This window comes from Mesoplodon mirus (genome assembly GCF_964341445.2).
Source record: "Mesoplodon mirus genome assembly, chromosome: 19".
Lineage (NCBI taxonomy): Eukaryota > Metazoa > Chordata > Mammalia > Artiodactyla > Ziphiidae > Mesoplodon > Mesoplodon mirus.
Window position 1 is genome coordinate 13,624,022 of NC_138995.1, and position 26,950 is coordinate 13,650,971.

Consider the following 26,950-nt stretch of genomic DNA (forward strand, 5'->3'; position numbering starts at 1 on the left):
GATCCAACTTCTGGTGCTGAGGGCCCAAGAGATGGGATGAGGGTCTGGGATTGGATGAGGCACCTGTTATCATGTGGGTCCTGGTGGTGGCCATGTGCCTCTCTGGGTGTGGGAGGAGGCTGAGGATTTAGGCTTTTGCCTTCACATTTCAGTGCAACTGATGGACCTGTCTTGCTCTGTAGCATCCAGCCCTTCCTGGAAACAGCACACTGGCATCTCTTCAAGGAGTATCTTTATTTAGGGTGATCATAAACATCACAGCCTCTCCTCGGAATAAACCTAATTCCTTAGGTCCCTAGATAAACCTAAGTCCTTTAAGACTGGCAGGGAGGCAGCCCATTTGCTGTAGTGTCCAAGGACGAGAGAATGACTACCTGTGCAGGAGACTGGCTTGCCCTGTCTTGCCCACCTAATTAGGAGCCAAGGGGGACCTACCTCACTTGGTGGGGAGAGACTGTCCTCCAAAGCACCCTGACAGGTCTGAGAACAGAGAGTGGACTGCGTCGGGGCCTTGTTTCCATGCTGCCAGCAGTGGAACAGTCTGGGCTGTGGCCACTTAGGGAATGGGCCCCAAAGCGTGATGGGCCAGGTGGGGTCACCCTGGCAGCTACAGGCGCAGCCTCTTGATGTCCTCGCTGCGGAAGTCTATGCGCAGAGCCAGCACCTGGCGTACTTCAGCAGGAGTGAGGCGCCACGTCAATGGGCCAGAGTTGGCGCCCCAGTAATCTAGGATCTCGGTCACCTACAGGGAAGAACAGAGACGAGTCAGCAAGGAGGGGCTATCTTGAGAGGCGGCCTTGGGCTCCACCAGAGGCAGAGCAGGGCTGCCCAGGAAGGTGGCCTGCAGGGCTGGGCTGCCGGTGGAGACTTGGTTTTGAGGGAGCGGCAGGGATTCAAATTTCGTCTCTGCCTCTCTTCCCAGTCCCCTTTCCCTGGCTAGGCCAAGGGAGCCCTACATACCCGCTCCAGATTGAGGACTGTGGCCATCTGGGAGAGCCGGGCAAACTTGTCTCGGATGGTCCAGGTGGTCACCGTGGTGAGGTAGGCAATGAGTGACCTCAGTTCCTTGTCAAACTGCAGACCGCCCAGCTGCAAGGGAACACGGGCCCGGTCACTGTTTAAGGCCTGGCCCTCTGGCCAAGCAGAACTGGCCCCCAGTTTCGCTCAGTGCTGGGCTACAAGGCCAGCTGGGCCTCAGATGGTGCCTCAGCTGGCCCCACTGACTCAGGGCAGGACAGGGCCTGGGCAGACAGAGGGGACAGACTTGTCTTCCTTAGAGGGAAAGCAACACAGCAGGGGGGCCTGTGCTCCCTTGACATTACCCGGTTGAAGGTGGACTTCAGCACCACTTTCTCCAACTCCACTGCGACAAGGCTGGTCGTGAGGCTGGTCAGGCTGTCGTAGATGACTGGAGACAGGCTGGCCTGCAAGCAGGTTAGGCATCAGCGGGAGTCCCACCTCACCCCTCTGCCTCCCAGGAGTCTTTCTCCTGTGGGAGTATTTCTATGGCCTGGGGCTCGGAAGAGCTTCCTGGGTTCCCAGCAGGAGTGTGATGAGAAGCCTCAGGCTGCTGACTGGGGCAGAGGTGGGTAATTCTATAGGCTGGTCCCAAGACCCCCTGCTCACCTTGAACTCTGCCATTTGCTGCTCCAGATTAAGGATGAACTGTTGTACCCAAGGGTCATTGGCCTCGTAGTCATTGAATTCTTCCTATTATCAGGAAGCAAGGTGGGTCACCAGGGGCGTCTCCAAGAAGGAACATTCACCCCCTCCCTCGTAGCTTATGACTCATCCAGCCTAAAATCAGCTTAAGATCAGGCTGGCAGAAACTGCTGCTGTTTCTGCATCACACTTCTGACCAGCAAACAGCCCTGGGCTGCAGCAGTGGCCCACGCAATATGGGCAAAGCTCCTGGCAGTTTATCCCCTCTGTATCTCATGTTATACAGGAATGAAAAGATTAGGCTAGAGGGGCTTCCCTGGTGGTGCAGTGGTTAAGAATCCACCTGCCAATGCAGGAGACACAGGTTTGAGCCCTGGTCTGGGAAGATCCCACATACTGCAGAGCAACTAAGCCCGTGCACCACAACTACTGAGCCTGCTCTCTAGAGCCCACGTGCCACAACTACTGAAGCCTGCACGCCTAGAGCCTGTGCACCGCAACAAAGAGTAGCCCCTGCTCACTGCAACTAGAGAAAGTACACGCGCAGCAATGAAGACTGGGGGGGGGGGGGGGGGGAGGGGGAGGTCCCAAGTCTATAAAATGTGGGGCAAGAAGAGGCTCAATAAATGAGAATGCGTCAGGTCAAGGCAAACTCCCTTTAGATGTCTTTCGGAGCCCTCTGACTGCAGGAACAACCTGTTTCTGGGAGGAACCACCTGTTTCTGGGAGGAACCTAGCCTTCGAGCACAAGAGAAGTGGGCCTGAGAAATATGTAAGGTCTAGTGTGTTCAGACAGCTCCACTGCACTCCAGCTGTGGGCTGGGGAATGAGGGGTAATCCTGGGCTTGGTGGCCGTCCGTGGTCAGGCTGACCTCCTCGATGTTGTGGGAAACAGAGAGAAAGGTGTTGATCCAAGGCTGCACCTGCGGCTTGATGGCTGTGCTGTTTAGCTCCATCAGCCCTTCCTGTAGGACAAGGCAGAGACGCATCAGACACAGAAGACACATGCCTCCATCCCTTCCCTTTCTCCTGCTCTACCCATCCTTTGACTGTCACGGCATCCTTCCAGCCATGAGGCTTTTCTGCAGGCCCTGTCTGAAGTCTAACAGAAATAATGCTAATCAAAGACGCCAGGAAAAACCTGTTCCTTTCCAGATATATTCTGATTCAGGTCCAGGCCAGAGATGAGACCATGGGGTTGGTCTGTTAAACTCTAGAAAGAAGAGATTTGAGTGCCTGGTACTAGGCAGCACCTTCAGCTAAGGCCAAGCAGATCTCAGTACCCACATGGTTCAATTTCCTCTGAGGACCCTTCTGAGGGCTCCTGGCACTGGAGATTCTAGAGGACCAGAATGCAGCTTGTCAACGTGACAGCTGCACTGCTGAGAAACCTTTAGTCTTCAAGGGACTCGCACAAGTTCAGTGGCTTGCACTCTGCTCCCTCGTGCCTCCTCTTCCCCCCTCCCGTTTCCTTATATGCACGAAGCCCATGATAAGCCAGTGACAATATTCTCAGACTGAGACACAGGCCCAGGATTCAGGCAGCAGTTGAACCTGGGGCTTACCTGCAAGAGGTCTCGGAATTTGTTGGACACGGCAACCAAGTCAGAAAGGCAGCTGTCAAACTTGGCCTGGGCCTGCTCCCCTCCAATGCCTTGGTTGAACAGCTTGGTGCAGTCACTCTAGGGGAGAACACCCAGCCATCAGGCTTCTGAGCATGCCTGGGCCGTGGGCATGTGAGGAGGGCGAAGAGGCCAACATGAAACCAGCCATTTCTCCTATTCCAGCCTCCTCTGGGAGCAGCTCTGGTCAATCCGAGGCAAGAACCCTGGCTGGGTCTCAGGAAACCTGCATTTGATCCTGTGGCTAGTCATTTGGCTCCCACTTCCCTCTTTGTAATATGAGGGTATTGGTGTCAGGGGGTGTGAGTAAGAAACACAAATATCAGAAGTTTTTCACACCTTTAGAGTCAGGCATTCCTGGCTTCAAATCCTGCCTCAGCCATGTATTAGTTGAGCGACCTTAGTCAAGTGATTTAAAGCTTCTGAGCTTTTTTTTTTTTTTTTTTTGCGGTATGCGGGCCTCTCACTGTTGTGGCCTCTCCTGTTGCGGAGCACAGGCTCCTGACGCACAGGCTCAGCGGCCATGGCTCACGGGCCCAGCCGCTCCACGGCATGTGGGATCTTCCCAGACTGGGGCATGAACCTGTGTCCCCTGCATCGGCAGGCGGACTCTCAACCGCTGCGCCACCAGGGAAGCCCTAAAGCTTCTGAGCTTTAATTTCCTTGGCCATAAAGTGGGAACACATTCCTGCTCTCATGGTGGTTGTGAGAGTTGGATGAGATGATGCACAAAGTGCTTAGCCCAGTGCTTGGAACGTAGTAGGCACTAAGGAGACACTAACTTTTGTAATAGGATCTGCTTTGTAATTAATTTGGTCTGGCTGCCCAGGGGATATTGTCAGGACCATAGGTAAGATTTAAGTGCTTACTGTGTGCCAGGCCCCCCGTTTTAAGCATTTTACTTTTATTAATTAAAGTACCTTTCTTATGGAGTAGGCACTATTATTATCCCTACTGTATAGATGAGGAAACTAAGGCACAGGGAAATTAATAACTTGCCTAAAGCCACACAGCAGTAAGTCGTGAAGCTGGGATTCAAGCTGGGAATTATGGCTCCAGAGCACCTGTTCCTAATCCCACACTAAGGTCTAGCTGTAGAGAATGCCACAGGGGAAGCTGCTTCGGGTTGGCAGGAGCTGCCTGCATTTCCTATAGCCTCCTAACAGTTGGTGCCATTTTGGCTACAGTAGGAGCAGCTGTGAGGAAGAGCTGCAAAGGGACTGATCTAGCAGGGAGAGGTCCTTGGTCCCCGTGGCAGCTCCAGTACTTACTATCTTTAACTAGCCTTTTAACCTCATCTGTTAAAGGGACGTCACACCACCTGACCTGCCTGTCTCAAAGGACTGCTGACGGGGTTGAGAAAGAATACATGTGAAATGCAAATCTGGGGGGGGGCGATTTATGGGAATTGTTTTTCCAGCTCTTTGTTATCCTTCTTTTCATTCACTTGGCTAATTCTGCTGGCTCAGTTCTGAATTCCTAACATTTCCCAAAAATTTACTTCAAAATCCAACAGACTAATTAACGTTAAGGAAAAAGTCTGGAATACAATCTAACGTGCCATGACTTAAAAACAACGACGACAACTACCTTGTTGAACACTTATAACGCGAGAGACACTGCGCTGCTGGTAGTTTGTGAATGCTGCTCCAATTTTATTCCATTTTAAGGCCTTTTTGGGGGTGAATTCCTAATCTGGTCCAGTTTACACTGTAAACCCCCACCTGACTGCTCTCTCCGAGCCTCCCTCAGGAACCCCGTCAGCAACTAGGCCCTCTTCTCATGTGCTGGCTCCCGGCCTCCTCAGTCTGCCCAGCCCTAAAGCCAACACTCAGCACCAGCCTCGGCACTGAGCCCCACGCTTCTGGAGCCAAGCATCTTCCCTGGTATGAGTGTCCGCTGGGGAGGCAGGACTCTGGCTTCCCTCTTCTCCCAGAGGCAGAGTTGGGGAGTGGTGGAGAGCTGGGCCCTTCGTTTTCTAATACTTAACAAAGTGATTGCTCCATGATGTTACGTATAACTACTAATACAATCATTAACTACCACTGCATGCCGCTCATGTACCAGGTGCTTTATATTCTCGTTCAATTCTCACAACAAACCTGTGGGGCAGAGAGCATTACCCCTGTATACAAAAGAGGAAACTGAGGCTCAGGGAGGTTAGAGAACTTGCTTCAGGCCACACAACTGGTCAGTGGTCAAGTGGGGACTTGAACTCAGGGGTATGTGACTTCCAAGCCCAAGCAATTTCCACTGTTATATGGCCTTCCTTTAAAAAAAGGACAACAGCAACTGGCTCTGTACAGGGTTAAGTGAACCCTATATCATCTTTTTTTTTTTTTTTTCCGGTCATGCCACGCAGCTCGTGGGGTCTTAGTTCCTCGACCAGGGATTGAACCTGCGCCCTCGGCAGTGAAAGCACAGAGCCCTAACCACTGGACCGCCAGGGTATTCCCCCCCATATCATCTTAATCTCAAAATTTATAGAGGGCTTTATCACTTTTATAAAGTGCTCTCAATCCTGTTTTTTTATTGGGCCACCCAACAAACCCAAAGCAGGGCACCATGGAGATCTGTATCTTGTTTCATAGATGAGAGAACTGAAGCTCAGGGAGTTAAGGGATTTGTCCAAGGTCACATGCCAAGTATGTGCTGGAAGAGCTAATTTGAATTTTGATCTCCTAACTCATGGGTCAGAGCTCTTCCCATAGTTCAGAGATGTCCTGCTACCATGTCATTCACTAATGAATCCCCTCAAATGCTGTGAAGAAGAGCTGGCTCAATGCCAGGGAATGCCATAGCCCCCACTAGGAGGAGTGCACAGGGCTCACTCTCAAAAGGAGGCCTGGGGAGGCTACAGCCACTGAAAGCTGATAGGCAATTTCCCCCGTACCTCCAGTGTCTTCTTCAAAGTGGAGATGTTTTCACTGCAGACTTCCACGTTGTTCAGGGTCACCTGGGAGACAAGGACAGAAGAATGTGACTTCCTGCTCACTATTATTTGTACCCACTCCAAGGCCAGACTGGCTGACAGCTGCACTCCTGAGGCTGGGGGGGGGGCGCTAAGGACCACCCACACCAGTGTCATCAGGCAGGGGGCTCAGGTCTCGGTGGGCAGAATGGTGAACCAGGCTCGCCCTTTCTCCTGGGCTTGACACAAAGGCAGCAAAGCCATCTGACCTCAGAGGTAGTGACCCAAGGTTTCAGGTCTTTTTGTTCCATGTTTAGGCATGCAAGTCTCGGAGAAGTCCTTGGGCTCCAAACCTCCAAGCCCAGGTCAGTGATGCAACGGCTGACATTGATTAAAGAAATGCTTCCTGAGAGCCTGCCACCTATGAAGCATTTTCTCATCATTAGTTCTTTGGCTCTGTTGAATACCTTCTGCAAAACAAGTATAGTTGACCCTTGAACAATGCAGGGGTTAGGAATGCAGTCGAAAATCAGCATGTAACTTAGAGTTGGCCCTCCGTATCTGCATCTGTAGATTCAACCAACTGTGAATTGTGTAGTACTGTAGTATTTACCATTGAAAAAAATCCACGTATAAGTGGACCTGTGCAGTTCAAACCTGTGTTGTTCAAGAGTCAACTGTATTACCAAGCCAGCTCACAGGTGGAAACATGACTCCTAAGAAGATGAAATAATTCACCAAGGTCAGTCAACTTCTGATTCAGCAAATATTTAAAGTGCCCACTATGTGCCAGGCACTGTTCTAGGTACTGGGAAGAAAGCAGTTAACAGACAAAATCTATCCCCTCGCAGAGTTTACATTCCAGAAAGGAAGTCAATAAATAAGTGTCAGGTAGTGATAAACACCATGAGGAAAAATAAAGCAGGGTAGGAGGACAGCAATTCAAAGAGTGACAGGATTAGAGCCAGGATTAGAATTTAGGTCTCCCCACTCTAGGCCAAGGGCTCCTTCCTTCATAACTCAACGGCCTTATGAGCTTGGTGCAGAAACACCAATCATAAAAAGCAGCATGTGACAAAAGTGACAATTACGGTAAAAACTGCTATGGTCATTTACAGGAAAGACACAATGATTTGGTCTGAGGCATTCTAGGAAACTCCATGGTAGAGTAGGGAACTGAGTGGAACTTAAAAGGCTGGAACATAATTCTGATAGGAGAGGAGGGTGAGTACATTTCTCCACCCCCATCGGCCTCCTCTAGTCCGGTGTCCTGTTTGATGTTATTTTAATGGTATTTAGGATTATCTGATATTGTCTTGTTTGTTTCTTGTTTCCCTTTCCTACTAGAATGAGAGCTCCAGGAGGCAGGGATCTAGTCTGTCTTCTCTACAGCTGTATCTCTAGCATAGCACCGTCCAAGAGAACTTTCTTGACGATGGCAGTATTCTAAATCTGAACTGTCCAGTACAGTAGCAATAGCCATGTGTTGCTACTGAGCACTTGAAATGTGGCTGGTGCAACTCAGGAGCTGGATTTTTAGTTTAAAGTTAAATTTAAATAGCCACACCATACTGGGCAGTGCAGCTCAAAAACCTAGAACAGTGCCTGATATATAGAAGTTTCTCAATAAATATTTGTTGAATGAATGAATGAGTGAATGACTGTCTTCTGGAGAAAGGATAACATAAGCAAATGCAGAGTGGCATAAAATCCAAAAAGGTATTTGGGGACCAGCAGAGTCAGTGCACAGACATGTGCAGGGAAATGGCAAGAGGTGGAGCTGCAGAGATGGGTGAAGTCAGACTGGGAATTGGGAGCTATGCTGTCCTGTGGACAATGGAGTGGCACTGACGATTATTTAAAGCGGGTGAATGCCACACGAGCACAGCTCTGGTTTGGGAATACTAATTTAGAGGCCTTGTGTGGGAGAAATTAGAGTTTGAGAAGATCACATTGCCTTTGAACTGGTGTGCCGGTGCCATGACCAGGAAGGCCGAGGTGAGGTAGGGAGGGGCTAGTATTTCAAGAGATGAGTCAGAAGCTTCAGGATTTCAGGGTGAAAGAAGAATCCCATAACCCCAGGGATTGAGATTAGGATGTCCCTCCTGTCTTCCACAAAAACACTGCCCTTGTCAGTGTCCTGCAGCTAACACTACAAGATCATGCTGCCGACAATGCTGCTAAGACCACTTACATGGTGGATGGATGAGACTTGAGGTCTTTCATTAGCATGCCACAGCACAAGGCTGCTAACATCGCAAACTTCCAGAGAAATAACTGCACTGTCATGACAGTTCAAGGACGAAGGCCACAACATAAATGTTTCCAAGGCACTTGAGGGGAGGGCATAAGTAAAATCTGTCATGAGGGAAAAATGGATTTGAGTTCAAATACCAAACACTTTGATGTCAAAGTTTCCTTGTACTGACCGTCCTTGTAAGCATGGATTCACGGGGCTTATCCCTAGCTCATGGTGAATGATACATCAGCACTGGTGGGGACTTCACCTTGACAGCCAAATGAATCAAGGTGACATAAGAAGTAGGTCCTACAATGGGAGTGATGACATGTTAAGTACCTGGCATCAGGAAAACCAGACAACTGTCACCAAGCATTTAGCATCACCTTTTCTTGTTGGCCTTATCCTCTGGGCCCTCAAACAATGAAGCTGTCTGAATGGGAGCAGCGAATGTGTGAACACAGCAGCCAGCCTACTGGGGACACGTGGAACCAAGGGATGGAAAATAGGACTAGAGTGACAGGATGGGTCAGATTCTGGAGGCCTTCAACAAACTGTCCGGCAAAGATGTCTAGTTTTGATATGGTAGGTAGCAAGGAGTCATTTCTGAGCAGAGAAATGAAAGATGAAAATAAGTTCTATAAAAAATGAAATAGAATGCAAACAAAATGAAAAATTTAAGTCAGTTCATGATCATATGAAGCTGGTTGCCAGAAATTTTGGCAAAGTTCTCCAAAGGTACCATATTTCAGAGGCAATAGTTTCTTGGAGTTCATCCTCTTTTTTGGCAACAACCATGACATCCTAAAAAGACAGGACCCATGCTCAGGGAAGATATTTTCAATGACAAGGAGAAAGTAAGGTTTCCTAAATAGACTTCATTGGATCTGTCTGAGGACTAGTTACTGTGGGCTCCCCTGCATAGGGGCAAGGTAGATATTAGCATGTTTAGGCTTCTGTCTCTGAAAGCAACATCTTAACTCTTTTGGTGTTATAGGCCCCTTTAAGAATGATAAAAGCTAAGGACCTTGCTTCTAGAAAAAAAAAAGGGTATACATTTTTGCATCCTACCCCCAGGTGTTCAGAGACCCCATCTGTGGACTGTTGACTGAGAGCTCTGCTAATTGGATGCTTCTGTCAGGTCTCTGAACCCCAGAAGTCAAGCAGACTCAGGGCCTGGCCAGTGAGGGGGTGGAGCAGAATGACCTCTGACGGCGCTGTACCCACACACGAAAAGACACCATGTGCCAGAAACGCCTGATCACAGGCCCAGGGCTCATCTGCATTCTTTCTGGCTCATCACAAATTGGTTGTTCACAAATTGGTTGTTACCCTGTATAAATCCCTTCATCCTTCCATGCTTCTCCTTCCCCAGTTGTCACACAATGGTAAGACTGCCGTTCTGTGTAGCAGGACTTTAAGAAGGTCACCTTTCTGAAGAAACTGAGAGCCTGAGAAGTGTGCTAGAAAAGCAGTTTGGTAGGCCTAATGGGTCAGCCCCAACCCATGTTGTGGGATGTCCTCAGGGAAGTGGTCTGGGGGCCTGGCACAGATGTAATCCAAGCTTGATACTCAGTGGAGCCCCTCAACAGCTGGGTAGTGCTCTTGGGAATAAGCGCTGGGGAGAGCTGAGGCACCTAGCCTTCCAGGCAGGGAACAGTGCAGTGCATGTCCTGGCTCGGGCTGCTGTGAAATAGGTCCCTGGGTAAGAAATGGGTTCACAACCTTCTAGGAGGAGCTTTCCTTAAAGGAGGAGCTTTCCTTGTATATAGACACTGGAGGAAAAGTCTCCAGTTGAAGCCTTGTTATACTGTGGCTTAGAGGACACAGTTCAACCCCCTGAGATAAATTGAGCGGCTCCCAACCTGTGGGGCTACCTACCAGGAAGGACAGCTTGGCCTCGTCAGTGCTCTCGATGCCTTTAGTGTCAAATTTGCCCTGCTGGAGGCTGCTGTGCATGATGTTCACAGCACTTGTCACCCCACGCTGGATGTCCTGAAACGTGGTGGCTGGGAAGCCCATCCGCAGCTTGTTACACAGAACGTCCCTGGGGGACAGATTGGCATATGAGGATTGACAGCACTCAACCTGGCCTCCAGTTCAGCATCCCCAAAGGGCTCACTACCCTGACCCAGAAGCATAAGTTGCTCTTTCCAGGGAATAACCAATCCCTGAGATCACCATACGAGACGCTGAGCAGCCAGGGTAGGAGAGGCCAACACCCTCTCAAAGGCACTGATATGAAAGAATACAGAGGAGACTGGCCAACTCTTCACTCCCTATGAGGCTTTCACTTAATGCCACTGAGCTCCAAAATACTCGAGAAGGCAGTACAGCTTGGTGAAAGGCAGTACCGTGTAAGAGTTGAGAGAATAGGTTTTGAATGTCACACTCCACTCCATATTCTACCATTTATGAGATGTGTGATCTCCCCGAGCCTGTTTCCTCATTTACAAAAGAGAGCTAATGGTTCCTACCTCATAGGGTCGCTATTAGGACTGAACAGGAGCAGGAAGTTAGCACAGTGCCTGGGCTGTCGCAGTGGAAATTATCATTGTTAATATTACAACTACTGCCCTCATCTGAGCTGCCTGGTCTCTTTCCTAGGTCTGAGGGCCAATAACTCCTCCAATCCAGTCCAGGGAACACAGATTTGGCCTATAACATATCTGGTTGCTGTACAACCGCCTGGAGTCAAGGATGTTGTGCTACGGATGGGAGCTTATATCCTGTACAGAACTGAACTACAATCATGAGGAAAAAAAGGAAGAAACAAAATGGGCCTCAGGAAGCAAGCACAACTGGGACCTTTTTGACTCCTAGAAAGCAGAAAGGGTGTTAAGTGTACCTGAAGTCAGACTCCAGCTCTGTGGTGGCGAGGTTGATCATGGCACAGAGACAGTCGATGCTGGAGCTAGACAGGGCCCGCCCAATGCACTTCTTCACAATGTAGAAGACATCGTCCACCATGCTGGATGTCAACTGGCCCTTCTCATAGGTGTCCAGAGCCACAGCCTACACAAAAGGCCAAGCACCCAATGAGGGCCCCAGTTCTGTGTGTCACGGTTCTAGATGGTTCTGGAACAGGCCCTGGCTCTGCCCCCTTTTCTGTACCTTGTCCAGGTTTTTCCCAACATAGCTTATTCTGGTCACAGCTTGGTGTGGTTCTTCCTTGCCAAAATAGCTCACTTCCCTACTGATCACCACGTTAGGAAATTAAGTATTTAGGGCGTTTGCCTTGGGAACATCTGTTACGTAGGTTGTAAGACACCAGGCAAGGCCCTTCTTTCCCAGGGCTCTTCACCCACATACCTCCAGGGAGGCAGGGAACAGGTAGGTTCCCTGAGGAGCTGAGGTGTTCTTTTGTGATCCTTGGGAAAGAAGTCCCAGTTGGGTCCACAAAAAGCCTGATCACTCCAAGGATGCCCTCTAACTATTCAAAGCAGTACACTCAGTCTGCATGCAAGGGTATTCTCAAAGCAGGACCAAGAACTATGACATGCCTCGGCCATTCCCTTCAGCCTGGCTTCTTGGACAGGAAGCCCCAATTCCCAGGGATGTGTCCTCTCTCCTACCTTGTTGACAGTCTCCCTCATGAAGTATTCCTCCATGGTAATATATAGACCAATTAGCTCCTGCATGGTGCAGCTCAGTAGGCAGTTATTGAGGAGTTTGTCCAGGGACTTCTGGTGCTCTAGCAGACAGCCAAGAAAGGAATACTCACCCTTCTTCCCCAAGGGAAATAGATCATTTTTTTCAGGTCCCTTTCTAGTCTCTGTTCCAAATCTGTACATGATTTACATGGTTATCACAGTACCAAGAAAATTTTGTATTCTGCTTAAAAATTATATCACAAATATTTCAATGTTTCTACATGGCTTAGTTTTTCTTCTTTTTAGCTTACTTATTTTTAATGGCTGTGTGGTATCTTATCATGTAGATGGTCTGTTTTTAGACACCTAGGTTATTTCCAAACATTTTGCCATTATTAGAGATAACTGAAAATCATAGTCATTGGACATTTTAGTTAATGTTATTGTACAAAGAAGTTTTTACTTCTTTTCCATTATTTCCTTAGAATTAACTGGTAAGACTCAAAAGACGTAAGCTTCCAAAGCCAAAGACAAATATATTGGGTACAGACCATTTCATTCTCTAACCAGTGCTATCCAACAGAATTTTCTGTGATGACGGAAATGTTCTGTATCTGTTGTCTAATGTAGTACCACTATTAAGTACTTGAAATGTGCTTAATATGATTGAGGAACTGAATTTTTAATTTTATTTAATTAAATGGCTTGTGGCTTCTGTATTAAACAGTGCAACTCTGAACACATATGGTTATTATTATAACAGCAATAAGCACCAAACTCTAAATGAGCATGTATCCTCCTTTAAACACCAATTCAGGGAATTCCCTGGTGATCCAGTGGTTAGGACTCCGTGCTTCCACTTCAGGGGGGCATAGGTTCGATCCCTGGTTGGGGAACTAAGATCCCGCAAGCTACGCAGCGTGGCAAAAAAAAAAAAAAAGAAAAAACCACCTGGGTCATATAAATAATTCCCTTGCCGTGTATTATTGATACAAGCCATGCAGAATGCCACAGATGTTGGGTCAGTTTCAGGTCTCCAGTTCAGGGAATCCTGCCTATACTCAACCAGCAGGAATTAAATGGTCTTCTTAAAAACGTGGAGAGTCAATTTGTCCATGAAATAGGACTATGGCACACCTTTTTATTCAACATATTTATCCCTTCAAAAATTGCGACTGGAGGAACTGGGAGACTGAGGGAGGGAGTGAAAGGCTTTCTTTATACCATGTACTCTTTTTGTATACTCTTTATACTACATATTCTTTTCTCAATATTATACCTCAATACTACGTTGAGGTATAATTTATATACTATAAAATTCACTCACTGTACATGTACAATTCAATGATTTTTTTTTAGAAATTCTATAGAGTTTTGTAACAATAGCCACAATCCAGTTTTAGAATATTTCTATCACTCCTTTAAGTTCCCTCATGAAATTATGTATATTTTTTTTGTTCTATCTACCAACCCATCTATCTTGTGCACATATCACCTACTTAAACACCAATCCCTAAATCTGAGCTGCTGAGAAAGCATAGTGTAGGGAAAAGAGCAGAGGAAAATCATTGAACCACTCTTGCCTTTAGCTTTCCTCATCTGTAAAATGATTACATGGCCTCAAAGAGCCAGTCCAATTCTAAAATCTGGTAAGTCTAGATTTCCTCCTGGGAGTCAATTTGTCCACAGACCCCCCCACAGACTAATAAGCCCCAATTATTTCCTTATCAAAAGATCTGTGACTTAAGTATTACAAAACAGAGCCAACTATACCCCAACCCATCCCAGAGAACATGGGAAATGCCTTTACCTTGTTTTACTTCTTCTGAGGCCATGGAGTCCCCCACCTCAAAATCTGAGCTGATTCTTTTCCTGAGGAAGCGTAAGTACAGCTCACTGCGGGCATTCATCAGGGTGACCTCAGTCAGGATAGGATCCAGTTCCCTGAGACACACGGAGCAGAAAGAATAAGCAGGACACTGGATTCCTTCAGATTTAAGAGCTATAGGGCAAACATAGTCCCAAACTCCCCTTCCCCCTGGGCCCAGAAGGGTCAGCTCTGCCCAATGGACCTCCTGGCTCTGCTGGTCCAATTATAATCAGAGACAGCTGTCAACCACATATCCCATTTACATGTTTCACCTGAACTATTCACCTCCTAAAATCCTGCCCGGGCTAAATAAGAGATTGGGAGATGTATTTTTGTTAGTGATTTAAAACTATCTATGCTTCATGTGAAAGAAATCATGCCTCCTTAAGCCCTCATGTAGCTGTGCTGGGATTTTTTAGGGTACATCCTTAAACTGTGCCTTACACCCATTCATCTATCCAGATGAATAGCCAAAACAATCTTGGAAAAGTAAGGACTTGGAGGACTCACACTTTCCAATTTTGAAACTTACTACAAAGCTACAGCAAACAAGACAGTGTGGTTTTACTGGCATAAGAATAGACATACAGATTAACTAACAGTCCAGAAACCTTGACGTTTATGGTCAACAGATTTCCAACCAGAATGCCAGGACAATTCAATGAAGAAAGTGTAGTCTTCTCAACAATTGTGCTGGGATAACAAATATCCACATTACCAAGAATGAAGTTGATCCCCTCCCTCACATTATAGAAAAAATTAACTCATTTTCCACACTGAAGTCCAAGAGATCTTTTCAAAACATAAATCTGGTCATCTTGTAATCACATGATTTCCATAGCTCTTAGGATACAAGACACTGAATGGCCTGACTCTAACAACCTCACCAGGTTCATCTCATAGCAGGCTCTTGCCAACTCTCTGCACTTCAGCTATACTGGCCTTCTTTGGGTTTTTCAAATACACAGGGTCTTTGCATGTGCTTTCCCTGCTCTACGTGTTACACACTTCACCTCTTATTCCTATTTACTCTTTCCGTGCCGCGCGGCACGCGGGATCTTAGTTCCCCAACCAGGGGTGGAACCCCTGCCCTCTGCATTGGGAGCCCAGAGTCTTAACCACTGCGCCACCAGGGGGTCCCCTATTTACTCTTAAAGTCTCAGATCTAAGGTCATTTCCTCAGGATTCTTTTTCTTGAACTTCATCAGCTTAGGTTACATCCCTTTATTACATGCTTCCCTGTACTCTATGCTCAGTGTGTTGTAATGGTTAACAGCACCAAGTCTAGACTCAGACTGCTTGGATTCTACTCCTGGCTCTGCCACTTTCTAGCTGAACGACCTTGGGCAAGTCACTTAACCTCTGCAGGCTTCAGTTTCCTCATCTGTAAAAAGTGTTTATGGATTAAATCAGTGATCCTAACTGGGGGTGACTTTACCTCCTGGGGTACATTCGGCAGTGTCTGGTGATATCACGCTACCAGCATCTAGTGGGTTGAGGCCAGGGATGCTGCTAAACATTTTACAATGCACAGGTAGTTCTCCACAACAAAGAAATTACCCAGCCAAAATGCCAATAGTATGGAAGCTGAGAAACCCTAGATTAAATGATTTAATATCGGTTAAGTGTTTAGAACAATGTCTGGCAGACAGTACACACTATATACACGTTAGCTATTATTGTCTACTTTATAGACCATAAATGCCACAAAGAAAGAATTATGTCTGTTTTGTTCACTTTGCTTTCTGACATATCCCCAGTACCAAGGACCAGTGCCTGGCACGTAATATGTGTAGAGTAAAAATTTACTGATTGAATGAATACACTTTTATGTTTGGCATTTCTTTTAATAAGCATATGTTACTTTTATTAGAAAAAAGTAAAAGTTAAAAATTTTAGGATAGTAGTTACCTTTGGGGGAGGAGAGTCAGTTTGGGGAGTTCAAAAGTATTGGTAACGATCTAGTATTCTTTACAAAACACAAATATGTTATACATATGCTTTTGTTTGTATGCTATATTCCATTTAAAAAAAGAGTCATAGATAAAGTATTTTAAAAACATAAACCACATTGTAAGAGAGCAGTCTCTGAATGATACTTGATTACCAATTCAAACTTCTATGGGCTGAAGAAAAGAGCATTATTACCTTGGTTCTATTTTTTCTGATGTAGAGTTTCTCATCAAGTTGTTCTGGACATGCCGGAACTGCAATATACCACAGAAATGAGAATGCTCTTCCCCTCCCTCCTTCTATCTGCCCCTCGTTGGTCACTCCAAACTTCTGGCATAAGTATGTTTAGGTTTACTTTGTTTAACAGACAAGCCAAACGTAGCTCTCAGGATGAGGAGCCGAAGACTTCCTTTTGATTTATGACGCTAACGTTCACCTCTGCTATCGCACTTGAAAGTGATGGTACTGCTGTTCCAATGGACTACTGTCTAGAGGCTCCCAGAGTTCTAGAAATAAAATTGTATGGGGCTACTCCTATTTCTAAGTCCTACTCTTAGTTTACCTGCTCAAAGGAGCAACAAAGTTCTAAAAAAGAAAATGTTACCTATAGCACTTAAGGAATGAAGGAGAAGTTTGAGACAAATTACTTAACACGGAATAGGACCTTAAGAAGTAAAATTCCATTAAATCACTAGAAGGCACTGTTGTACATTCTGTGATAGAGAAGTGGTCTAACGTTTCTGTTATGTTCCTTTTAGGAAGCCCTTTCTGTTTCCTTCTCAGTCATGTACTGAGGCCATAATTAACCTGACAACACCTCAAGTCCAAAGTAAGCTGGTGAGGGACAAGATGCGGGCCAGTCTGCATTTGCCATTTTTCTCCTTGCTGCACCTTTTTTCACTCCCCTCCCTCATTTATTCTATTCAGTATTGCTCGCTAATACTGCTACTAAACCACCTATAAGCCTCCCCTGCTCACCTGCTGGTGGTAGTCCCTCTGCTTGATGAACTTGTCTACCACCTTCTCCACCTGTCTGTCACATTCCACCTGCAGATATTTTATCAGGGTATAAAGTCTCCCTGGGCCATAATAGGTTTCCACTATTGGTTGATGGGTCTCTACAATTCGGGCAATCCCTAGAAGGGAAAAAGTGAGAGGGTTGTATTCCAAATATTCTTCCCACAAGATAAACTCCTTTCTTCCATCCAGGACTGACCTGGGGTCTAATTCAACCCTTTTTGGCTGTTTTACTTCCCAAAATGAACACAAATTGTACTCGTCAGTGCCAGGAGGTGCTAAGCAAATCTGTCTGTTAAATATGCACAGTGCTTAGTAAACCAGCAGGCATTTGATAAATTATGCTAATAGTTTCTACAGGAGCATCTTTGGAAATAAGCATCACTCTTCCCAGTCATTTATTTTGGGGTTAAATTCACTCTTAGAGTTTGGGTCTTGAAGACTAGGGAGAATCAAAACATCTGAGAGACACTAACTAATCTTTGCTAATCAGGTACTGAATTGGGAAGTTAATTCTCCAATAAGTCAACACATAGCAAATCACAGGATTAAATTACAGGCATCAGGCTAGCGAGGAGAAAAGAAAAGCTAGTGATTCAGGTGTTATAAGTGTCTCCAGTCTCCCGAGAGTGGAAAAAGGGGCTTGCCTTCAAACAGAAGAGTGAGTGTATCTGCAAAGATGACTGCCGCTCTTCGATCACTCATGTCTGTCCCTAGAACCAACAGTAGATTCTCCTCAGCTTTACTGGCCACCTGAAAAAGTAGAAAATCCACACTTTTTTTTTTAAAAGGTTAACTGCTCATATTTCTGTTTTGAACATATATACGTACATATACGCACAAGAAGAGAATGTTAAAGTTATTTTTTCAACTTTTCTTTTTTTATTTTATTTTTGGCTGCATTGGGTCTTTGCTGCTATGTGCACGCGTTTTCTAGTTGCGGCGAGTGGGAGCTACTCTTTGTTGCACTGTGCGGCCTTCTCATTGCGGTGGCTTCTCTTGTTGTGGAGCATGGGCTCTAGGTGCGCGGGCTTCAGTAGTTACAGCACGCAGGCTCAGTAGTTGCGGCGCCCAGGTTTTAGAGCATGCAGGCTTCAGTAGTTGTGGCTCGTGGGCTCTAGAGTGCAGGCTCAGTAGTTGTGGCACACGGGCTTAGTTGCTCCGCGGCATGTGGGATCTTCCCAGACCAGGGATGGAACCCGTGTTCCCTGCATTGGCAGGCGGATACTTAACCACTGTGCCACCCGGGAAGTCCCCACATATATTTCTTAGACCAAAGGCTAGCTTCAGTTTTCCAAAAAGACCTCCCATTGGCTTTCTTTTTCCCTTGATGCTTGAAAGCCTAGGCAGCACACAGGAACATCTCTTGGGGGCTCTGGGTTGTCCAGGCCTCAGGGAAGACAAAGAACTTAACACAGTTGTTAACTCTTCTTCCATTCAGAGGTATAAATAAAGCTTTCCTTTTCTTTGATAACATCTATAGTCATTAAACTCGGGAGAGAGTCCTAAGTTTCAAATATTGTTTCAAAGTATAACTCAAAGTTATCATTATTATTAATGGTGCTTCGTTGAGCAGGGGAAGGAATCTAGGTACTTGGAAGAGATTTTTAAGGGATTAACAGTAGAAACCATTTCCAGGTTTCAGATGGCAAAGTACTGATTACAAAAAAAAAAAAAAAAAAAAATACTGATAAAAGAGTACCATAGGGACTTCCCTGGTGCAGTGGTTAAGAATCCGCCTGCCAGCACAGGGGACACAGGTTTGATCCCTGTTCTGGGAAGATCCCACGTGCCGCGGAGCAACTAGGCCCTTGTGCCACAACTACTGAGCCTGCGCTCTACAGCCCATGCGCCACAACTACTGAGCCCACGTGCCACAACTACTGAAGCCTGCGTGCCTAGAGCCCATGCTCTGCAGCAAAAGAAGCCACCACAATGAGAAGCCCGCGCACCGCAATGAAGAGTAGCTTCCACTCGCCGCAACTAGAGAAAGCCCGTGTGCAGCAACGAAGACCCAACGTAGCCAAAAATAAATAAATTTAAAAAGAAAAAGTCCCATAAAGCAGTTATATTTTATTTTTAGTTAATTAATTTTTAGAATGGGTAAAACATACTTAAACATTCAAAAGAAACAAAGAAGGGTCTGGTGAAAAGTAGTTCTTCATCTTACCTATGTCTCTTGGTCTCCTAAGTCTCCTCTTGAGAGGCGACCACTGTTAACCATTCCAAAAATATCCTATGTTTACATAAGCATACATTTTTACTGCCACTCCCTTCATTTTAAACATGAATAATAGCATACTGTTATTTAACTTAACCAACCACATGTTAGAGAGTAAAATGTGTCAGCACATATGGAACTGTCTCATTTTTCTTAATGGCAAAATAATGTTCCATTATATAGAATTGAGGGGGTGGGGATAGGATGCACTGTGACATATGGTTAAAAAATAACAACAACCCTGTGCACATATGCCTACTGATGTTTGCTTCTCTCCATCTAAGGATGGGCTGGGCAGAGACGAGCTGAGACTAACTGAAGCCTGTTTCTTTTTCAGTTTTAATCTTAAGTGACCTCACCTGCTTCATCTCAATTTTTGAGATGTAAGCCTGGGTTCCCCCCTCACCACCAAGTCTTATTTTGAGACTGAAGCTTGGTTATGAAGTCTTAAAACCACTAACCAACTTCTCTGAATGCTCTTAAAATAAGCCAGTCCCTGGTTGACAGCCTGGAAAGGGTGATTCAACTTGTCAGAGAATCTGCATTTTAATTTTCCTATACTTTCACTTGGTCTGTTGGAAATAAATGTACAGCACCAGATGTCCAGGCCATGCCTGGTACACAGTAGACTGGTAATAGGTAAGTGTTGAATGAATGTATGCATCCAGTCCTGCCAGGATACAGCAGAAAAGGGGAGTCAAATCCAGAGGTAAAAAAGTATCCACAGAAAATGTATCCATCCAGTGCCCCAATCTGCAGGTGGAGAACTGTACATTATCCTGCCAAGCAATCAGGAGCCATACCTGCTTGCAAAGGTATTCTGAGAACTTGCTTAGTCCCTCCTCATGCAAACCCAGCAGTGGGAAGATCTTGAAGAAGCGCTCCACCTGGGGCAGATCCCCTTCCTTTGTGGCAATGGCAAACTTCTCTGTGACAATGGCTTTGAGACGCTGCTCAGCTTCCTGCAGCAATTTCAGGTTGGCATCAATCATGCTGCCTGCACAATGGGGAGAAAATGAGAATTAACATAAAGAATGGTACTATGTCAGGTATATGCCACCTGGTCTGCACATTCCAAAAATATGTATTGAGCACTTAGTGTGTGTAAGATGCTGTACTAACAATATGGATGATTAAGAGATGAATCAGCCATGATCCTATTGTCAGAGAAATTACAATCAACTGAAAGAAATAAGATTTGTGTGCAAATAACTGTAATAAAATTCAGTGTATGATAAGTGTCATAAGAAAGGTGCCCACAAGTCACATTTCTGGTTGAAGTAATCAGAAAAGGCTTCCTAGAGATGATATTCCATTTCTCAAAGACGGGCAGGATTTTGATACCTGAGCAGGGGGAACATACATTCCAGGCAAGGGGAATGAAATGAGCAAAGGATTAGAAACAGAAAGATGCAGAGTATTTGCTGAGTATTGCAGATAGTACATATCCTGGTATATAGAGGAGCTCAATAAATGTGTGCACAATGGATGGATGCATGAGTGAATGGCATGAAATAAGGCTAGAAAGACAGCTGGGTTGAGATCATGGAAGGCCCAGAATACCAAGCTAAAAATTTAATTTTAAATTAAAAAATATATATATTTATTTATTTGGCTGCACTGGGTCTTAGCTGTGGCATGTGGGATCTAGTTCCCTGACCAGGGATCAATCCCGGGCCCCCTGTATTGGGAGCATGCAGTCTTATCCATTGGACCACCAGGGAAGTCCCTAATTTAAATTTTTTTTTTTTTGCGGTATGCGGGCCTCTCACTGTTGTGGCCTCTCCCGTTGCGGAGCACAGGCTCCGGACGCACAGGCTCAGCGGCCATGGCTCACGGGCCTAGCAGCTCTGCGGCATGTGGGATCTTCCCAGACCGGGGCACGAACCCGTGTCCCCTGCATCGGCAGGCGGACTGTCAACCACTGCGCCACCAGGGAAGCCCCCTAATTTAAATTTTATAAGCAGGCAACATGGTCAAGTGTAAAGAACCCACGGGTAGTAGATCTGGATTCAGTTTTCTTTTCCGTAAAGTAGGAATAACAACCTCTGCCTCGTGATAGTCTAGGACCTACATAGGGTCTAGTAGCAGACAAGGAAGTTTCCTAACAGATGTCCTTTTGCTGGTTGAGACTGCCTAGTTCAGATTACAGATGCTTGTATCTAAACTAGAAATTACAGATGTTTAAACTAGATTACAGATGCTTGTAACTAAACTACAAATCAACAGTTTGGGACGCCAACCTTCTCTGCCCTGTCGGCTGAGCTCGATGACTGACTTGTCCAAGCACAAGTAGCGATGAATGTGGGCTGCAGCCTGCTCATAATCTTCATTTCTCAAAGCAGTCTGAACTCCATCCATGCAGAACTTCAGGTCCAAGATGTCATCAGCTCTCTGAATGGCCTGATAGAGGCGATTCTGCAAAAAGACCTGGTGGTTAGAAACAGTGTCCTATTCTTTCAAAAATCTCTCTCCAGAAGGTAGAGAGTTTCAGGAGCTGAATGTGATTAACCAGAGGTCCTTTTCAGCTTTCACTGGTAAACCAAAAAGCACCACCACTACCACTCACAAAACTCGTTGATGATGGTCAATACTGCTGATGGGTATCATACAATTTTGTGTGATTGACCGGATCATTTATTTTAATGGAAGTAGCAACGGGGATAATCCATATTTATATTTGGCTTATATTGTTTAATTTATAACACAATCAAAATGTATTTGACATTTTGGGGACATGATATTGTAAACCAGGTAATAAAATATGGAAAATACATGAAAAGTACTTTTGTTTTATTTATTTACTTTTTATATATTATCTTTATCAGTATTTCATTCTTTTTCTAAGATTTTTATTGGAGTATAGTTGATTTACAGTGTTACAGCGTTTCATTTTTTGTTTTTGTTTTTTTTGGTTGCATTGGGTCTTCATTGCTGCAAGCAGGCTTTCTCTAGTTGCAGCGAGAGGGGGGTGGGGGGGCTCTAGGGCTCACAGGGTCTAGCACGCGGGCTCAGTAGCTGTGGCTCGCGGGCTCTAGAGCACAGACTCAGTAGTTGCGGCGCACGGGCTTAGTTGCTCTGTGGCATGTGGGATCTTCCCAGACCAGGGGTCGAACCCATGTCCCCTGCATTGGCAGGTGGATTCCTTTTTTTTTTTTTTTAATTTATTTTATTTTATTTATTTTTGGCTGCATTGGGTCTTCTTTGTTGTGTGTGGGCTTTCTCTGGTTGCGGCGAGCAGGGGCTACTCTTTGTTGTGGTGCGCAGGCTTCTCATTGCAGTGGCTTCTCTTGTTGTGGAGCACAGGCTCTAGGCACACAGGCTTCAGTAGTTGTGGCAAGCGGGCTTCATCAGTTGTGGCTCGCGGGCTCTAAAGCGCAGGTTCAGTAGTTGTGGCGCACAGGCTTAAGTTGCTCTGCGACGTGTGGGATCTTCCCAGACCAGAGCTCAAACCTGTGTCCCTTGCATTGGCAGGCGGATTCTTAACCACTGTGCCACCAGGGAAGCCCTGGCAGGTGGATTCTTAACCACTGCACCACCAGGGAAGTCCAGTATTTTTGTTTTAAAGAAGCAATAACATTTAAGAAAACTTTAGTATGTGAGTTGGTAGCTGTGTGGCTATAACGTTTCATGGTAAATTATTTTGGCAGAATCTGAACAAATAGATAGGGAAGAGGTATGCTATTTCACAGGGGAAACCTGAGGCTGGGACTGATTTCTTCAAGAACCCAGATCCTGTGCTTGTGTTCAATACAGCAGCTACAAACCACCTGTGGCTAATGAGTGCTTGAAATATGAGTAGTCCATGGGGAATTTCCTGGTGGTCTAGTGGTTAGGATTTGGTGCTTTCATTGCCTTGGCCCAAGTTTAATTCCTGGTTGGGGACTAAGATCCCACAAGCCGTGCAGCACAGCCAAAAAAAATAAAATAAAAATAAAAACTTAAAGAAAAAAAGAGGTATAAATGTGGCAATAAACTATCTTAAAAAAAAAAAAAAAGACAAGAAATGTGACCAGTCCAAATGAAGATGTATACGAGTAAAATACATACTGGATTTCAAAGACTTAGCACAAAATAAGGTAAAATATCTCACTGATACCGTTTCATAGTAATTTCTGATATAATGGGTTAAACAAATGTTATTTTTAAATTGTTAAAATTATATTCACCCATTTCTGTTTTGCTTTTTAAAAACGGTCACTGGGAAATTTTACATCACATGTGGCGTTCATATTAGATTTCTTCTCCAATCTGAATGACTTTTATTTCATTTTCTTACCTAACTGCCCTGGCTAGAACTTCCAGTACAATGTTAAAGAGTAGCAGCAAGAGCTAACATCCTTGTTTTGTTCCTGAACTTGGGGGGAAGCACCTAGTCTTTCATCAATAAGTATATTAGTTGTGGGATTTTCACAGACACCCTTTATCAGGTTGAGGAAATCTCTTCTATTCCAAGTCTGTTGAGTATTTTTATCAAAAGGGGTGCTGGGTTTTGTCAAATACTTTTTCTGAGTCTATGAGATGATCATGTGGTTTGTTTGATTTTTTAATTTTACCTATTTTTATTTTTGGCTGCACTGGGTGTTTGTTGCTGCGCACGGGCTTTTCTCTACTTGAGGCGAGCAGGGGTTACTCTTCCTTGTGGTGTGTGGGCTTCTCATTGCAGTGGCTTCTCTTGTTACGGGGCATGGGCTGTAGGCACGCGGGCTCAGCAGTTGTGGCACGTGGGCTTAGTTGCTCCGTGGCAACTAAGGGATCTTCCTGGACTAGGGCTCGAACCCGTGTCCCCTGCATTGGCAGGAGGATTCTTAACCTCTGCACCACCAGGGAAGCTCGATCATATGGTTTTTGTCCTTTATTCTATTGATATGATATGTTACATTCATTGATTTTCAGAGGTTAAACCAATCTTGCATGCCTGGGATAAATCCCACTTGGTCACAGTATAGTCTTTTTTTTAATATACGTTGCTGGATTTGATTTGCTAGTGTTTTTGAGGATTTGTATGCCTATATTCATAACAGCTATTGGTCTGGAGTTTTTTTGTGAGACCTTTGTCTGGTTTTGGTATCTTGCATTAGGTTTCTATTGGATGGTGCTACTCTAATTTCTAATGTGGTAGCTTCTTTACTGCCCTCTGCTAACTCAAATATCAAAAGCTCAACGGGATTACCTTGGCCAAGTCAAGCTGACGGACTTTGCTGGACACATTCTCAGCTAGGTTGCAGGTAAAGGTGATCATTCCAGCTAGCTGTTTTGCATCTCCTTCAATCAACTGCAGGTTGGGACTGGAGACACACATTGTCAGCACACATATCCATAGGGGTAGACAGTAGAAGAGATGGAAAAATTTTTTTGCAGATGGAGACTACGTCTTCTACTTCTTTTGTACCTCCCTACAACTCTTAGCTCTGTTCATTCTATTCACAGCTTTTCCTCAAGAGTGTTTTAGTGAAAACTCAGGCCTATACTTAATAATAAATTAATTTCAATAACTACTAAAGACACCCCTAAATAGGTACTGCCAAAGAACCTAGATTCCCCCAATTGTTAAGTGAGCATAAAATGCACTAACCAACAATCTAAGAGGATGATGAAATCAAAGAGCAATTTTTATGACTAGAAACTATACAAAAGCTGTAAAAACAGGGGTTCTCAAACTTGAGCTATATGTCAGAACCACTTGGTATGCACATTAAGCTAGAGATTCTAGGGCCCCACCCCCAGAGTTTCTGGTATAATAGGTTTGGGGTGAGGTCCCAAAATTTGTTTTTCTAACAAGTTTCCAAATGTTGATACTTGCTGGTCCAAGGACACTTTGAGAACAGCTTAACTATACCCTTAGGTAAACACTTTACCTGGAGGTAATGCTCCTTTTCAATTCAAACTCAACTTGCATTGTATAACAGAAAGTTAGGAAAAATACTAACTTATCCAGTGGACACTAATGGAATTAACAATAGGTCTTGCTGAGATGAGACTCACCCCATCCGATGGAGAGTGACCATTTTACTTTCAATGGTGTTTTGCTGCTCTAAAAGAGCATCCAGCTCTCTCTCCACCACTTTCTGAAACACAGAGAAACAACCTGTCATTAGTATGATCAGAAGGAACCTTAAGAGTTATCTAAGCCAACCACTTAGCTGAAGGGTAAATCCCATTTCAAATGTCTTCTTTCCTCTCACTAAGCTCCCCTAGGACTTTAACAAACAATGCTTCATTTTTGCACTTACCATATTACATAATAATGGTTACCTTATGTGTATCTTATTCCGTCTACGAGATGAACACAACAAAGAGAGAACGTAAACTTTTATTCAATTTCATTAGCATAGTGCCTAACACAGGAAGGCATTTAAAATATAAAGGCTCAAATAAACAAATGAAACTTCTAAAGTGGCAGTTATAAAAAGTCTCTTCTAGTGTATAGTCAGTAGCCAGAAGTGATAAATATAATTTCCTCTCAGCCAAGTCATTTACTGCACTACCTTAACTAATGTAACCTTCTTATGCTTGAGTTTCTTCATCTGTAAAATAGGGACAGTAATATATACCCCATACAACTGTTGTGTGAGCCAAACAAGATAACACATATAAAGTGCTTAACATAGCATGTCGCATATGGCTCAACAAAAGCCATTAGTATTAGTTATATGTTTCTACTACAATAGTCCAGTAGGATCCAGAGGAAAACATGTCCTTGACAGTCATCTAATACAAATACAAAACTAATATTGTTTGTTCTGTTCTTAAGACTGACTTAATTTCCCCCCCATTCATTGAATGCAAGCTTAGTACTGAACTTTATAAAGCACATCTTGCTGAAAAATGTATTAGAAACTGCTAGAGTTGGTATAAGTTAATATTATATTTGAAAATTCTCAAGATATCAATGACCACCTCTGCTCCAGTATGAAATTGCCTTTTGTGCTCAACCTTAATAAAACTTTGGTTTAGGAAACAGCTACTAAACTTTTAGATTAGAGTTTAGATCTTTCTTCTGACTGGCAAGGAGCCCAAATGGCATTCAAAATTGTATTGACATCACCAAGTCGCACGGAAAAGTGAAGCAGGCTGCAAGGAATGAATCTTCGACAGAATATAGCCCACGCCCCTCATTTGACACCACGCATGGGTACAAGAGATGAAGTGGCTTGGGGTAAAAGTATTTCATAATTTTTAAAATTGCTAAGCCGTTGCAAGAGAGCCTTTACTCTTATTTTGAAAAGCAAGCGAGTCGGCGTATACCCTCAAGTCTAACTTCACTCTGGCGGAGAAACCTAGAGATTAAGGGCCAGGGAAATCAACGGGGGAGTGGGGGCAGATCGCCTAGATGACAGGAAAACATGCTTGGGGGCATCAGACCGAGTAAACAGAGAAGTCACGTCGCCCCAACTACACTCAACTACACGCTTGCTTCTCGAGTAGGTGCTTTTTTGTTTCCTCGGCAAGAAGAGACCTTCTCACAGCCTGAATTTCCCAAGACTGACGGCTCCTAAGCCCACTGCCCCTGCATCCTCCTGGAAAAAGAAGCTCAGCCCCCCACCTCCTCGCCGCAGAGCCGTTGATACACAGCTTCCAGCTCCTGCAGGTCGGTCAGGGAGCGAATGAGTTCAGTGGATATTCCCGAACAGCTGCCTCCTCCCACGCCGTCAGGCGGCGGAGGCACCCCTAACAGCTTCTGAGAGAAATCGAGGTCTGCCATTTTCTCGCTTCCAGCCCCGCGAGGACCCCCGCCTCGTTGGCGCGTCACGTCTTTGGGGCTGCCCACGGCAGTGCCCAATGAATTTGTAGTTTTTTGTTTTTTTTAAAGTCTACTTTAAAAGGTCAATTCCTTTCCTATTCTCCTGGAAAAAGTGACG

General features: G+C 45.1%; 1 protein-coding gene across 1 annotated transcript; it reads right to left on the reverse strand.

Moving 5' to 3' along the window:
* Window positions 1-217: 217 nt before the first annotated feature.
* Window positions 218-26,795, reverse strand: COG4 (component of oligomeric golgi complex 4). The gene is made up of 19 exons (XM_082605790.1): window positions 26,635-26,795; window positions 25,074-25,156; window positions 24,262-24,376; window positions 21,332-21,506; window positions 19,892-20,085; window positions 17,515-17,620; window positions 16,829-16,986; window positions 16,046-16,104; window positions 13,838-13,971; window positions 12,010-12,128; window positions 11,283-11,449; window positions 10,316-10,481; window positions 6,178-6,240; window positions 3,228-3,344; window positions 2,535-2,627; window positions 1,627-1,710; window positions 1,323-1,424; window positions 961-1,089; window positions 218-742 (listed from the first exon to the last, which is right to left on the reverse strand). Exons 1-19 carry the CDS (start codon window positions 26,791-26,793, stop codon window positions 608-610), a joined length of 2,358 nt encoding a protein of 785 aa, XP_082461916.1. The 5' UTR covers window positions 26,794-26,795; the 3' UTR covers window positions 218-607.
* Window positions 26,796-26,950: the final 155 nt, after the last annotated feature.

Excerpts from the sequence above, each read along its gene's own strand:
- COG4 (XM_082605790.1), bottom strand. The coding sequence starts at position 26,793 with ATGGCAGACCTCGATTTCTCTCAGAAGCTGTTAGGGGTGCCTCCGCCG. Across the intron at positions 17,621-19,891 it reads CAGAATACCTTTGCAAGCAG|GTGGCCAGTAAAGCTGAGGA; the intron begins GTATGGCTCCTG and ends CTACTTTTTCAG. Across the intron at positions 16,105-16,828 it reads AGAGGGACTACCACCAGCAG|TTCCGGCATGTCCAGAACAA; the intron begins GTGAGCAGGGGA and ends GGTATATTGCAG.